At 39.6% G+C, this 12,657-nt stretch overlaps 1 protein-coding gene across 1 annotated transcript in view; it reads right to left on the reverse strand.

The window, feature by feature from the left end:
• Window positions 1-213: 213 nt before the first annotated feature.
• CAMK2N2 (calcium/calmodulin dependent protein kinase II inhibitor 2) overlaps window positions 214-12,657 on the reverse strand; it is a 72,369-nt gene continuing 59,925 nt past the window's right edge. Inside the window, exon 2 of the mRNA XM_068113064.2 lies at window positions 214-3,122. Coding sequence (XP_067969165.1) covers window positions 3,052-3,122 — 71 coding nt within the window. The 3' untranslated portion in view covers window positions 214-3,051. The remainder of the gene's footprint in view (window positions 3,123-12,657) is intronic.

Raw genomic sequence — 12,657 nt, forward strand, 5'->3', positions numbered from 1 at the left:
CACCATAGAGCTCCTTAACAAGCTTTGAGCAAAAATTTTAAACCAAAAAGAGGAAGAATAAGCTTCCAAAAACAAAGTTCACCTTAACTTGTACGACAGCGCACCATCTCATGGAAGTTGAAGAGATCAATCCCATGAAAAGAAGACAATTAACATTTCCAGACTCTGAAGAAAAAGCAATGGCTGCAGAAAAAGAGGTCAATAGCAAGTGTGGACCATTTCAACATTTTTATTTGAAAATTGAGATCCTTTCATATAGCGTGCATGAAAAAGGAACAAAATTAACAGTCCTATATGGACACGACCTCAAAAACTCCCTCTGCTCATGGAAGCCGGTTCGTATCATGTTGCTTTAGGTAAACCCCACCATCCATTCCACTGTTTCCGACCTGAAAATAACACTCTGGCGTCTCATATGGGTTTTTTTTTCACGACACAAAGATATTTATCACAATAGTTTGGGTTTCCACAGTCTGAAATCCAGAAGTACATTCGCTCGACTGACTTCCTTCAGACTTCCACGCATTTAGGCCAAGTGCCACTGAAGGCATTATCCGATACCAGCATCATTTCGTTTTCCATCACTTCTTCCTGCCCACACTCATTAAAATACCTGTCCAGTGTCAACCGCACCACAGATATGCTAAGTTCCATGCAGGCTGGCAGACTAGAGCTCTGTATGGAAATGCCGCATTCCTGTCCTTTGTGCGTCTCCCTTGGTCATTTGCGTAGTTCCGCATTGTGCAACTGTATAAAACACAGCACAAATGTACACTAGGCCAGCGCAGATGTCAATATCCCAGGGTTTGAGCACACCTAATCACAATCTCGCTTCAGACAACTTTGGCACATAATCCAGCATGTACACTTTACTTCCCTTTTCTACACTCTTGTTGCATTTCGGGAGTGGCAGTATGGCCTTATGGTAGTGTTATAACTCCTTGTGCTATTGGCTTTGGGTTTCAATCCACAACAATTAAAATCCAGTAAGTCACTCTCCAAGTGCTGTCCAAATGGGGTGCTGCATGTTGGAGCATGGTATCCTAACGATGAAGAATTTGTCGGTCTATCCCACCTGCATCAAATTTATAGACTGATCCAATAATACCCTTTAGGAGGTGGGCTATTCAGGATGCTGGTATGCTGCTTACATTCTATGTTCCTTATTGGGTCAGGTTTAGGGTAAACCTATCCTATAAAAAGCCTTCACCTTCCAATTGTTATGGAACTGCCTTAAAGTTTCATTGAATAAACTGAACAAATCATTCACTTCTGTGGAATTCCAGTGAGATTACCTCCAAATATGGTGTCACGCTCATAAGCCAATCCAGTTGTATTCAGCATTTAAGCTTCACTGTCATCAAAAGAAATGATCTGCCAGTCTTACTTGACATCTCAGAGGTACACCTGGCCTACAAAGAGTTTTTCTATTTCAACTTAGAGGTACCATTTTGGACACAAAATGGCAGCTGTGATTGAGCTGGTTAAACTCATGCTATAGATATAACTCCACGATATATCTGTGTCATCGTCAGCTTCTTGGGCAGTAAGTTGCTGAGCGAAACAACAATAGCTTGTGCTCAGTATCAGCACCTGTCTCATTGAAGGCAAAAACCTCTGTGGTAAATCAAGGTTCAACCATCAGTATTCAGAACAGCACGAAGGTTATATTTTTAACGACGACATAGTACGACGAAAAGGCAAGTTTCAATTTACAACTGATCTCACGGGACGTGCCGGCAACGTTCAGTTGTGAAGGTGGGGTTTTAAATGGGGAAAAAGACAACCCCCACGTGCGGCCATATTTTGTATGAAACAACAGAAAAGTAAGCAGATGAAAACAGTACCACCACACAAGTTGCAGAGTACAAGTAAGTATAATTGCTGATACAGAGACCTTAAAGTTTGAATCAATATAAAGTGCCTTCTTTCCAAAAAAAACAAAAAAAAACCTTACCATAGCACATACCTATATTTTTACACCCGCATCTTCCAATTTCCTGAATGCTGGAACTGTCACCAAAAGGCGAGCCAAGGACTGGACCCCATCAACCGCAGCCAATACCTCTGCCACTTCCGTTGAAATCAGACCCCATCACAAGCGAACAGGTTAACCCTGCAGCAACTTGTGTTCACAAATGAAGGGGAATCAAGAAAGGAAATTTCGGGTGTAATTTCCTCTCGACAACACATTACGAAACTCGTCCTAGCTTGTGTCTTAGGCCTCAGTCACCATACAGAGCCTGGAATTATAAAAATTAAACCTCCGCAAGCTTCGCTATCTTCCCACTCACCCAAGAATATGCAACGTAAGAAAAAAAAAAAAAATCAACGCCCTTTTTTAAATACCATCTTTGTATTAACTTTGTATTCACAAAAAAGTATATTCCTAGTATAGATTACGCTGCTGCACGATGCTTACATCTAACGGTGTAGACACTTCAAAGAAATACTTAAATCACATTGGCGGCACAGCTGATGGGCTGCATATATATATATATATTATAGCAAAAGGGAATAATTTTAAGAAAAAAAACAACAGGTTTGGGAAATGGGGCAGAAATTAACAAAATATATTCACCAATGCTGTGAATCTGACAATGAGGATTAAAAAACCTGCCGACATGACACTGAATTCCATGCATAAGCCAAAATCATGCAGCGTGAGTGAGCAACTGCCGGGCATCCTGCTCCTGGATTCTACAGGATCCCGGTGGCCCGATCAAGGCCAGCACAGGGTCCAAGCCACAAGGCCATTGCACGGTGCTCCTAGCTGCTTTAGCCTGCAAACCTCACTTCTCCACCCTCCTCTCTCACACCTCTCCTTCCTGCACTGTCTGGTTCCCATTACCCCCCCTTACCCGCCTCAACACACCCTTTACATCCACTCCGCAGTTCTCCTCCCAGCTCTCGTCACATCTTCCAATGGCTGCTTCTGCCCCGATGCTTCCATGTTGCTCGTGGTTGTAGCAGTACAGTAGGGGAGAGCGAGGGAGAATAGGAGTAGAGTGGGGACAGTGAAGGAAACCGGAGCCAACAGCAGCAGAAATATTAAACGTTTGTAGAAGATTTCTCCCCAAGGCCTTTCAGGACATCATCGAGGTGTTCATCTTCAATCACAACTGAAAAGGAGAGAGCAGAACATATGAGATGAAACACGATCGCTATGTCATTAAGCTCACCATACAGGAAGCAAAATGTCATCAGTCATGTTATTTTTTATTTGTTAATTCCCTTTATGTAATTTTTGATTCCATAAAAAAATTTTTTATGAGGATGTAACGGTAAATGTAACGGTAATAACTTAAAAATGTAACGGTAATTATTTAATTTGGGTGGAAGGGGAAATTATCCATGCTCTTTGAATTTTGTTTCAAAAATGCTTAATGTAAATATTTCTATACTTTCTCTGCAAAATGTATCCTCTTATAATCAAGCATGTGGCTAGAGGGGCATTCAAATGTTCTACACACAAGAAACTCCCAATAGTATAAAATAAAGAAGTATAACATGAGGTGTATATCTTCTCTTTAATATAATGGAGCGAATGCGTATGCGGCTATACAGTGCCCTCCATAAGTATTGGAACAGTGAAGTCAAATTTGTTATTCATATATACTTAAGAAATTTGGATTTGAGATCAAAAGGTGAATATGATGCAAGAGTACAGAAGGTCATCTTTGCAGAGATGCACAGTATATAGCAAGAATAACAAATTTGACTTCACCGTTCCAATAATTGTTGAGGGCACTGTATATACATACAGTATGTCCATGTATGAAACAGAAATGTGACGGACACTTCAAAATTGATCACTTGGTGTTTTGATCACAAAAAATGTACAATCATGGTCCAGCAAGGGAAAATGTGTATGTCTAAAAATGTTGTATGTGTGCAAGGCAAAACTAGAAAACATCTGAAAATGCAAAGCCCGTCCGCATACATTTGGATTCAGACGTCTTCTTCTTCTGCTTCTTATTTTTCCGTATGCTCAAAATAATGAAAACAGTTTAACAAAAAATACAAAATGAAAGTTGATGATTTTATGCAGCTTTGAGCTTTGGATCAAAAAAAAAAATCAGCTTCTAGCTTTTGATTGGTGAACCAATTCAGTAACCCGATGTACAAATTATTTAAATTTCAGGTCAATCAGGTGGAAATTGGTGATTTTACGCAAACTTTCACTTTGACATATTGATCTAGAAAACAATTGGCTTGTAGCTTTGATTAGTTAATCAATTCAGTGATCCAATATGCAAATTCTTTAAATTTCAATCCAATAGGGTGAAAATTGGTGATTTCACGCAACCTTGACCTTTTGATACAAAAAAAAACCAATCAGCTTCTAGCATTTTATTGGTGAACCAATTCAGTGACCCAATATGCAAATTCGTAAAAATTTCAGGTCAATCAGATGAAAATTGACGATTGTATGCAACCTTGACTTTTATGTGACATTGACCTTTGACCTTTTGACCAAATTAATAATTTGCCTTCTCCATATTCTCATAATAAACCTTTGTTGAAATTTCGATGACAAATCTGAAATGGTAAATTTAAATTTCAGGTCAATTGGCTGAAAATTTATGATTTTATGTGAAGCTGACCTTTGAACTTTTGATAAAATTATTAAATTACCTTCACCGTATTATCATAACAAGCAACGGTACCCGCCCTACGGGCAGGGCTTCAATTGGGAAGCCGAAATGAAAAGGCAAAATATCAGAAATTGAAGGCAGAAATTTTTTATTTTAAACGATTCATATAAACATCCGTCAAATCATATCACACGTAAATCATCAAAATCAAAACAGTATCTTTAGAATTTCAATAAAAGCCACATCACTGTTCATATCACTGTGAATTGTGATTGTGTTTCATTGTGATGTCTGTGCGGCGATGGACGGTGTGTTCAAAGGGCAGGGACTTAATCAACGCGAGCTGATGACTCGCGCTTACTGGGAATTCCTTGTTCGTGGGACACTGTCTCAAGCCCCAGTCCCCATCACGGATGGGGCTCAGCGGTTTACCCAAACCTGACGGCGAAGGGCAAGGTACACGCTGGCCCGTCCAGTGTAGCGCGTGTGCGGCCCCGGACATCAAAGGGCATTAAACGTTCATTAAACATTAAACGTTCATTAAACATTAAACGTTCATTAAAGGATTACGAAACGAAAAAAAATTACGAAATTACGTTCACACCGTCACGTCAAACACTACCGTGAACACATACATCGTCACAATGAGAACATCGTCACAATGAATGTTATGTGAACGCGAATGTTATGCGGGAGTCCAAACCTGAGAATGCTGGAGACTAAAGCTGAAATTGGGAAAACTAAATAGCCTATTTTACTCCTGGAGACCCCAGGATTACCCACCCAAAATATCGTTGGGATCGGTTCAGCAGTTTTTACAGTACCTTCAAACAGACAGACAGATGGACATTTGGTGAATTATAGTAAGATAAAGCTTTGGTGAAAATTTGATGACAATTGCTCAAGTGGTAAAAAAAAAGTTATTAATTTACCTTCACCACAACACAACAACAACAACATGCATTTTAAGGCCATTTTCCCTGCTAGAGCAGGGGTTAGCCTTGCTGTCCCCATGACAATCTTCTCCATCTTGCCCTATTTTCTGCATCTCTCCTTGTTAACCCACTTGCCCGCATTTCTTCTTCCACCATCTTTAGCCAAGTCTTTCTCGGTCTTCCCCGTCCTCTACTTCCTTCTACATTCATTTCCATCACTCTTCTCAACCAGTCACTTTCATCCTTCCTCAACACGTGACCAAACCATCTCAACCTGTTCCTCTTCACAGCATCAATCACAGGCTCTATCCCCATCATCTTTCGCAATTCATCATTTGTCTTTGTCTTCACCTTCATTCATTTACCTTCACCGTATTATCATAATAAAGTTTTGGTGAAAATTTGATGACAATTGCTCAAGTGGTAAAAAAAAAAGTTACGGCCTGGACAGACACACACAGACAGACAGACATACAGAAGTGATTCCAAAACCCCATCTCCTGCTGTGCAGGGTACGGGAAAATAAAACAGTATGGCCCAAAAATAGTTTTTGAGGTGAAGAGTGTGTCCCAGGAATATCACTTTGTGGAAAATTCTATTTTTGGTGCATTTTTACAGTGTGGTCCAGCAAGGCCAAATATGGTTGCAGTATATCCCTTTTTTCTTTCAAATTTACAGTGTGTTCTAGAAGCAAGTATCGCTGTGGAAATATCACTGCTTCAAATTTCCCTGGTGGGCCGAGATGGGCACTCCCACCCAGAGGCCCAGAGGTATAGCCCAGAGGGTGGGAGTGCCGACACGAGTACAGATAAATATTTCCTTGCGTTTTCATTTTTTGAAATACTGTATATCTATATGTATATCCATATTATAAAACAGGATTGGCTGTCCATCCATCCTGAAACAACTCCCTCAGTTTTGGGGCTAATCCCGTCAAACCTTCTATGGAGCATTTTGGGGTTCCAGCGGATGTCGTAAGGTAGGTAGGAGCTAGGAGGTGTCATAAGTTCCTCAATACAATTATGATTTTGAATTTTGATTCGACCAACCTGCTCCCGATCCGGAAGTGAACAAGATGACGACGATGTGCTGGTTTGATAATATCTCAAAGCAAACATCATCGAACATTTTATTTTATTATATTAATGCTATCGTATTAATGTGTGATTGGAATGATGCTGTTTCGCATGAAAATATAGAGATATTGAGTTTAAATGAATGAGGAAATGACATGAGTGTTTATACTTTCTACTTTCCACCAGTGACATTTGCAGATTCGCCATTTGCTGTTTCACCATTGACTGGGCATAAAAACATTCAGACCCGTACGTTTTTGTCCAAGTCCTTCACGAATCTGCTGTCATTGCCTGATGTTTACCCTGCGCTCGCGAAGCGAAAGGCAGGGTTAAGCATTCGGGTACGTACATACGTACGAGTCAGCATTTTAAAAATTCATTTTCTCGGCAACCGTTGGTCCGATTGACATGAAATTTTCACCATAGGAGGGCCTCCACCTGCAGAATATTTTTCGTGAATATTATGACGTCACAGGTCACGTGGTACGGGTGCAATCTTGGGAAAACCAAAAAACTTTGCACCTCTATATCTCAAAAACCGCTGCACAGAAATAATTGAGACAGGTCTCATTGCAAAGAACTCTCCATGCAGAATAACATATGTGATTGATGACATCACAGGTGCCGCCGTTATGAAGTCATAATTCGACAAGTAAAAAAACTTTATCCGATCAGGATGAAATTTCTTGAGCATCTTCTCGGTATAAATTGATGCAGAAATAAAATTATAATGACGTCGTACGTCACGTGGTTCGGACGCCATATTGTTTTGAGTGAAAAGCCTGAAAAACCACTAACATCCAATTTTCTCCAAAACTACTGAACAGATCGAGGCCAAACTTTGCAGGCAAGATTGCATACCCATGACGAACAAAACAAATCAGCGAGCATGACGTCATGCGTCACATGGTTTCAGAGTTATGACGTTTTTAACAATTAACTTTTAAAACCTAGCTCCTCCCTCATTTTTGATCCTATCAAGGGAAAACTTCACAGATGTGTTCATTCAGCATATCAGTCTACTAAAATGACCTTTTGGAATTTGCGATAAGTGACGTGGTTTGGCAGATATAAATAATTAAACGAAAATATTTTAAAAATTATAACTCTTGAACCGCTTCATTGATCGACGTGAAACTTTATATTATAGTAGAGGTAATGAAGTGTAACAAGTGTGCAAAAGTTCAAGATGATGGATGCATGATCTGGAAGCTGGAAGTTGTTATTGCGTAAAGAAGAAGAGTCTTCTAGAGTGGGCATGGAATTAATTATCACACTGCACATGACGAGCAGGCAAAGTACGGAGCGACCTCACGGGGTCAATTTGACCTCAAATAAAATTCCGATTTCAGATTTGTCAATCGCTGAGGTATATTAACACACGACCAAAACAGATTTGGCGAAATTCTGACGATTTTTGACGAAAATATAACATTTGTGTCTGCATTTCAGTAAAGGAAAGTGTGTGCCGTGTCAGCATTTAAAAATTGAAACGTGGTTCATTGTAAATAACTCCATATGGGGAATAGGTGTTAACGATGACGTCATTGGTGCCATAATTATGACGTCATAATTCGACAGGGACAATGCTTAGTCTGATCAGTTTGAAATTTATTGAGCATGATCTATGCAACAATTATATTAGAGAATATAAATTTATGATGTCATCGCTCACGTGGTCTGGCAGCCGGTATTGGATGAAAAAAAAGAAACGTTCAAAAATAGAAGCGTTGCTCACACCAAGTTGATTGCGCAGGGCAAATATTTTATGAATACGATCTAGTTTACTGCTGTAAATGCTTAATGTTCAACTGAAGGTGGCTCAGCAATCTAGAATTTATTGATTCATCGTTTGCCATTCACGGTGATTTTCCAAAGTCGTTCACGAACCCATTGGCAATGCTTGACGTTCGATCGACTGAAGGTGGCGCAGGAATGATGGAATTTATTGATTCAAGCTTTGCCATCTGCTGTTTTCACATTGTCTGTTTGCTTTTGGCCAAGCATCCATGCATGGCATGGGTACCTCGCCAGTATATATATATATATATATATATATATATATATATATATATATATATATATATATATATATATATATATATATATATATATATATATATATATATATATATATATATATATACTGTATATATATATATATATATATATACATATATATATATATATATATATATATACATATATATATTACATATATATATATATGTATATATATATGTATATATATATATATATATATATATATATATATATATATATATATATATATACACACACACACACACAACAAGACCCAATCATGTCTCTCACCCGTAATTGGAAGAAATAACCAATCAGTTCTCAGCTAATCAATTACCCAGCTGGCAGGATTATATATATATATACAGACTTGACATTTAATATGGAATATTTTTTTGGTGGGGGTGAACTTACTTTTCAAGGTGTCTTAGAACCAAAAGTTCATTGGAATTATGTTGAAATTATTCTAGATTTTGTTAATGTGACCTTTAAAAGAAACAAAAACCACATTTGACATTTCGAAACAAATAAATTGATCCTTGAAAGTGATGTAAACTGATATCGAACTCAATTCATGGACAGTACTGTGTTAAACTTCTGTACGTTTTCCAGAAGTATCTCTTTCTTTTGCACATTAGCCCAAATTTTTTTTAACAAAAACAAAAGTTAAATTACGACGGGGATTACGGACAGTAAAATTACAGTTCAGTACTTCGTGTAACCCCCACGAGCATTCAGGAGAGCACTACACGTTGAGGCATGCTGTTCACGGGATTTGCCAAGGTTTGGACAGGAATCGCTTGCAATGCAGTGACAATAGCCTGCTGCAATTCACGCACAGAGGTCGGCTGCTGTCCAAGTGGTCGATTTGACGCGTTAATTCTGCCCACAAGTTCTCTATCGGATTCATATCCGGGGACATGGCAGGCCACTCCATATGCTCTACACCACGGTCAGCAAGAAAGTGTTGGATCATGCGAGCACGATGAGGCCGTGCATTGTCATCTTGGAAGACAAAGTTTCCTCGAAAGGCTGCACGAGCAAATGGAAGCAATGTTTCTTCCAGAATGGCCCTGTACTTGAACTGGTTCAGGTTTCCATTCAGAACAACCAGGTCAGTTTTGCCCCCTGCATGAAAAGCATCCCAAACGGTCACCCCACCACCTCCAGCTTGGACTCTTGGCACTATACAATCTTTGTTGTCGGCTTCATGCACTTGTCTGCGCACTCGGACGCGGCCATCTTGACGATAGACCAGAAATCTAGACTCGTCACTGAAGATCATGTGATTCCAGTGTCCTGGCTGCCATTGACGGTGCTCTCTGGCCCACTGCAATCGGCGCTGACGGTGCTGTCTGGTCAGGCGTGGCTTTCTCAGGAGACGCCTGGCACGATAGCCTGCTTGAACCAGTCGTTGGTTGACTAGCCCTCTGGATACAGGCACATTTATCAGTTGCTGCCACTCAGCCCTAAGCCGATTAGCTGACTTGGTACGGCCATTGCGGACTAACCGGTGCAGCTGGCGATCATCCCTCCTTGTGGTTCTGCGGGGACATCCTGGCCTCGGTATTGGAGTAAGGACACCCCTCTGAGCATTTCGTTTCAGGATCTTTGACACCTGACCTTTAGTGATGCCATACTGCCGAGCAATAGCACGCTGTTTCATGCCGTAATTTCGTAAAGCCACCACTCCATGACAAACAGCATTGTCGAGTTGACGGACCATCTCCAGAGGAAGTGGAAATAACTTTTGTAGACATGCAGCAGTTGTTTTCCACTAATACAGAACGCAACAACCCTTGTATACCCGACTGTGAAGCCAATCATCAAATGCACCTGTCCGTACATTTTGCCACGCCACCTGTGATATAATCCTGTTGTTGACTTCTTGCTGCGACAATCAGTGACATGGTTCTTTTAACAAATAAATCACCAAAGTGTAAAAGAAACTCACCAGATTTATATACTGAGTTAAGAAAGTAAACCCAAGTCAAGAAAAAAAAATATTCCATATTAAATGCCAAGTCTGTATATACTGTATATATAAAACACATTGTGTAAGCAATAATAACCCGTGCTTTGTACGTAGGTAGATAATAGATAGAAGTTTTTTTTATCATAGGCAAGCATCACCGACCTACTGCGAGATATCAACTGCGGTTTTTATTTCACAGTTTACAGTTATAGAAATGACAATTTTCAAATGCTAGATATCAATTGTAGGGTTTTTTAAAAGACGTTTTTACGTAAAGGACGTTTTTTTTAACGTAAATTTAAATTTACGGACGCTTTCCGACAGTTCTGTGATCGGCTTCGAAATCCATCGGCATGCAAAATTTCAGCTTTCTACCTCACCCGAAAGGTACCGAACATTAATATCAGTCAGTGAGTGAGTGGGTGCTTAGAATGAGCTTTATATATTAGATATAAACTCCTCCCAGGCTCTTATAGCTGAAGAAGGCTGCATAAAGCAACCAAGAAAAGGTACACAATGAAAGCCATTTGCTATTTCAAACCCTATTCAAGTTACTCTACAGCAGGGTGCCATCCTTCGGATGGGTGTTACACCAGGTGTCCCATCTGCTGGCATTAGTGTGCGGACGTTAAAAATACCACGAGGTATTTTGCAAAGAACTAGATCGTCGGAACCTTAAAACATATTACAAATTCCTACCCAAGTCAGCTTCAATCAAGCATCAAGTCGAGCCAGCCAATTAGTGAAAACTTGGGCCAAAAGCTTTCTGACACCAACTACACAAGAAGATGGGAATAATTGGAGCCTTATCGAAAATTAAATAACAGGAGTTCCCTACAAGGAACTTGAAAGCAGGAGGAGGAAATTCTGCCACAGGAGGAGGAAATCAAGCCTGAACGATGGTTGCCAACCCATGGTTGTTTATCCATGTTCTATCCTTTTTAAATGTCAAGCGAGCCCATCAAGCAAGGAAGCAGCACGTACCGTTTTTAGTCTTTTGTATGACTTAGCCGGGGTTGAAACGGCAGAACTCCCAGACTCAGAGCAAATGCTCCAATCATTACACCAAGTCTTGTTTACTGTATAAGTATTAGTAAAGTATATGTATAAGTACAAGTACAAGTCAGAGAGAGAAAAAAGAAAGACTTCAAACAAAAAACCTTCACTACTGTACCTCATCCTGGAAGTGTTATGAACGTCACACACACACACATATATATATATATATATATATATATATATATATATATATATATATATATATATATATATATATATTGTTACGGTTTTCCGCCGCCCTTCTTACCCTTACCCTTATATATATAAATGTGTGTGTGTGTGTGTGTGTGTGTGTGTGTGTGTGTGTATGTATATATATATATATATATATATATATATATATATATATATATATATATATATATATATATATATATATATATAGATATATATATATAGATATATATATATATAGATATATATATATATATATTGTTATGAATTTGGTAATGCAACATCTAGAGCTAGGTAGATCTGAATAGGTAGGTATTCGGCTGTCGTGACAGGGACTCTACATGTAATAAGTTCTTGATGTTTAGGCGGTTGTCGGGGTAAGATGTATGAGTGTGGATCTACCTGGAGATTCGAGTGTTAAATAGTGAGGGGTTAAAGGTAACGCCCCTGTGAGTCTCACCTAGTAATCAAACCTTTGTCCTTTATGGCACTGCAAACCACATAAACATTAGTTAGGTCCTTAGCGCAACATTAAATAATCCCCCTTTCCCTGACAAGGACTTCGTAATAAATTGACAGGAAACCAGGTCAAAAACACCGCCACGATTGGCCGCCACCGTGTACACCTCCAAAGGCCTACAAACCTGGCCGGCACGTGTTATGCCAGGACCGCAGGGTCGCGTAACGGGGGAGATGTCAGGAGTCGCGGGAGGCTTTGATTGGCTGAGGAGTGCGCAATGTGACGTCATCGGCCACCAATATAGGCGACGGTCGGACGCCATTTCAGTAGTTGAGTT

Source organism: Myxine glutinosa, chromosome 4 (assembly GCF_964187855.1).
Source record: "Myxine glutinosa chromosome 4, kmMyxGlut1.1, whole genome shotgun sequence".
Classification (NCBI taxonomy): Eukaryota; Metazoa; Chordata; class Myxini; order Myxiniformes; family Myxinidae; genus Myxine; species Myxine glutinosa.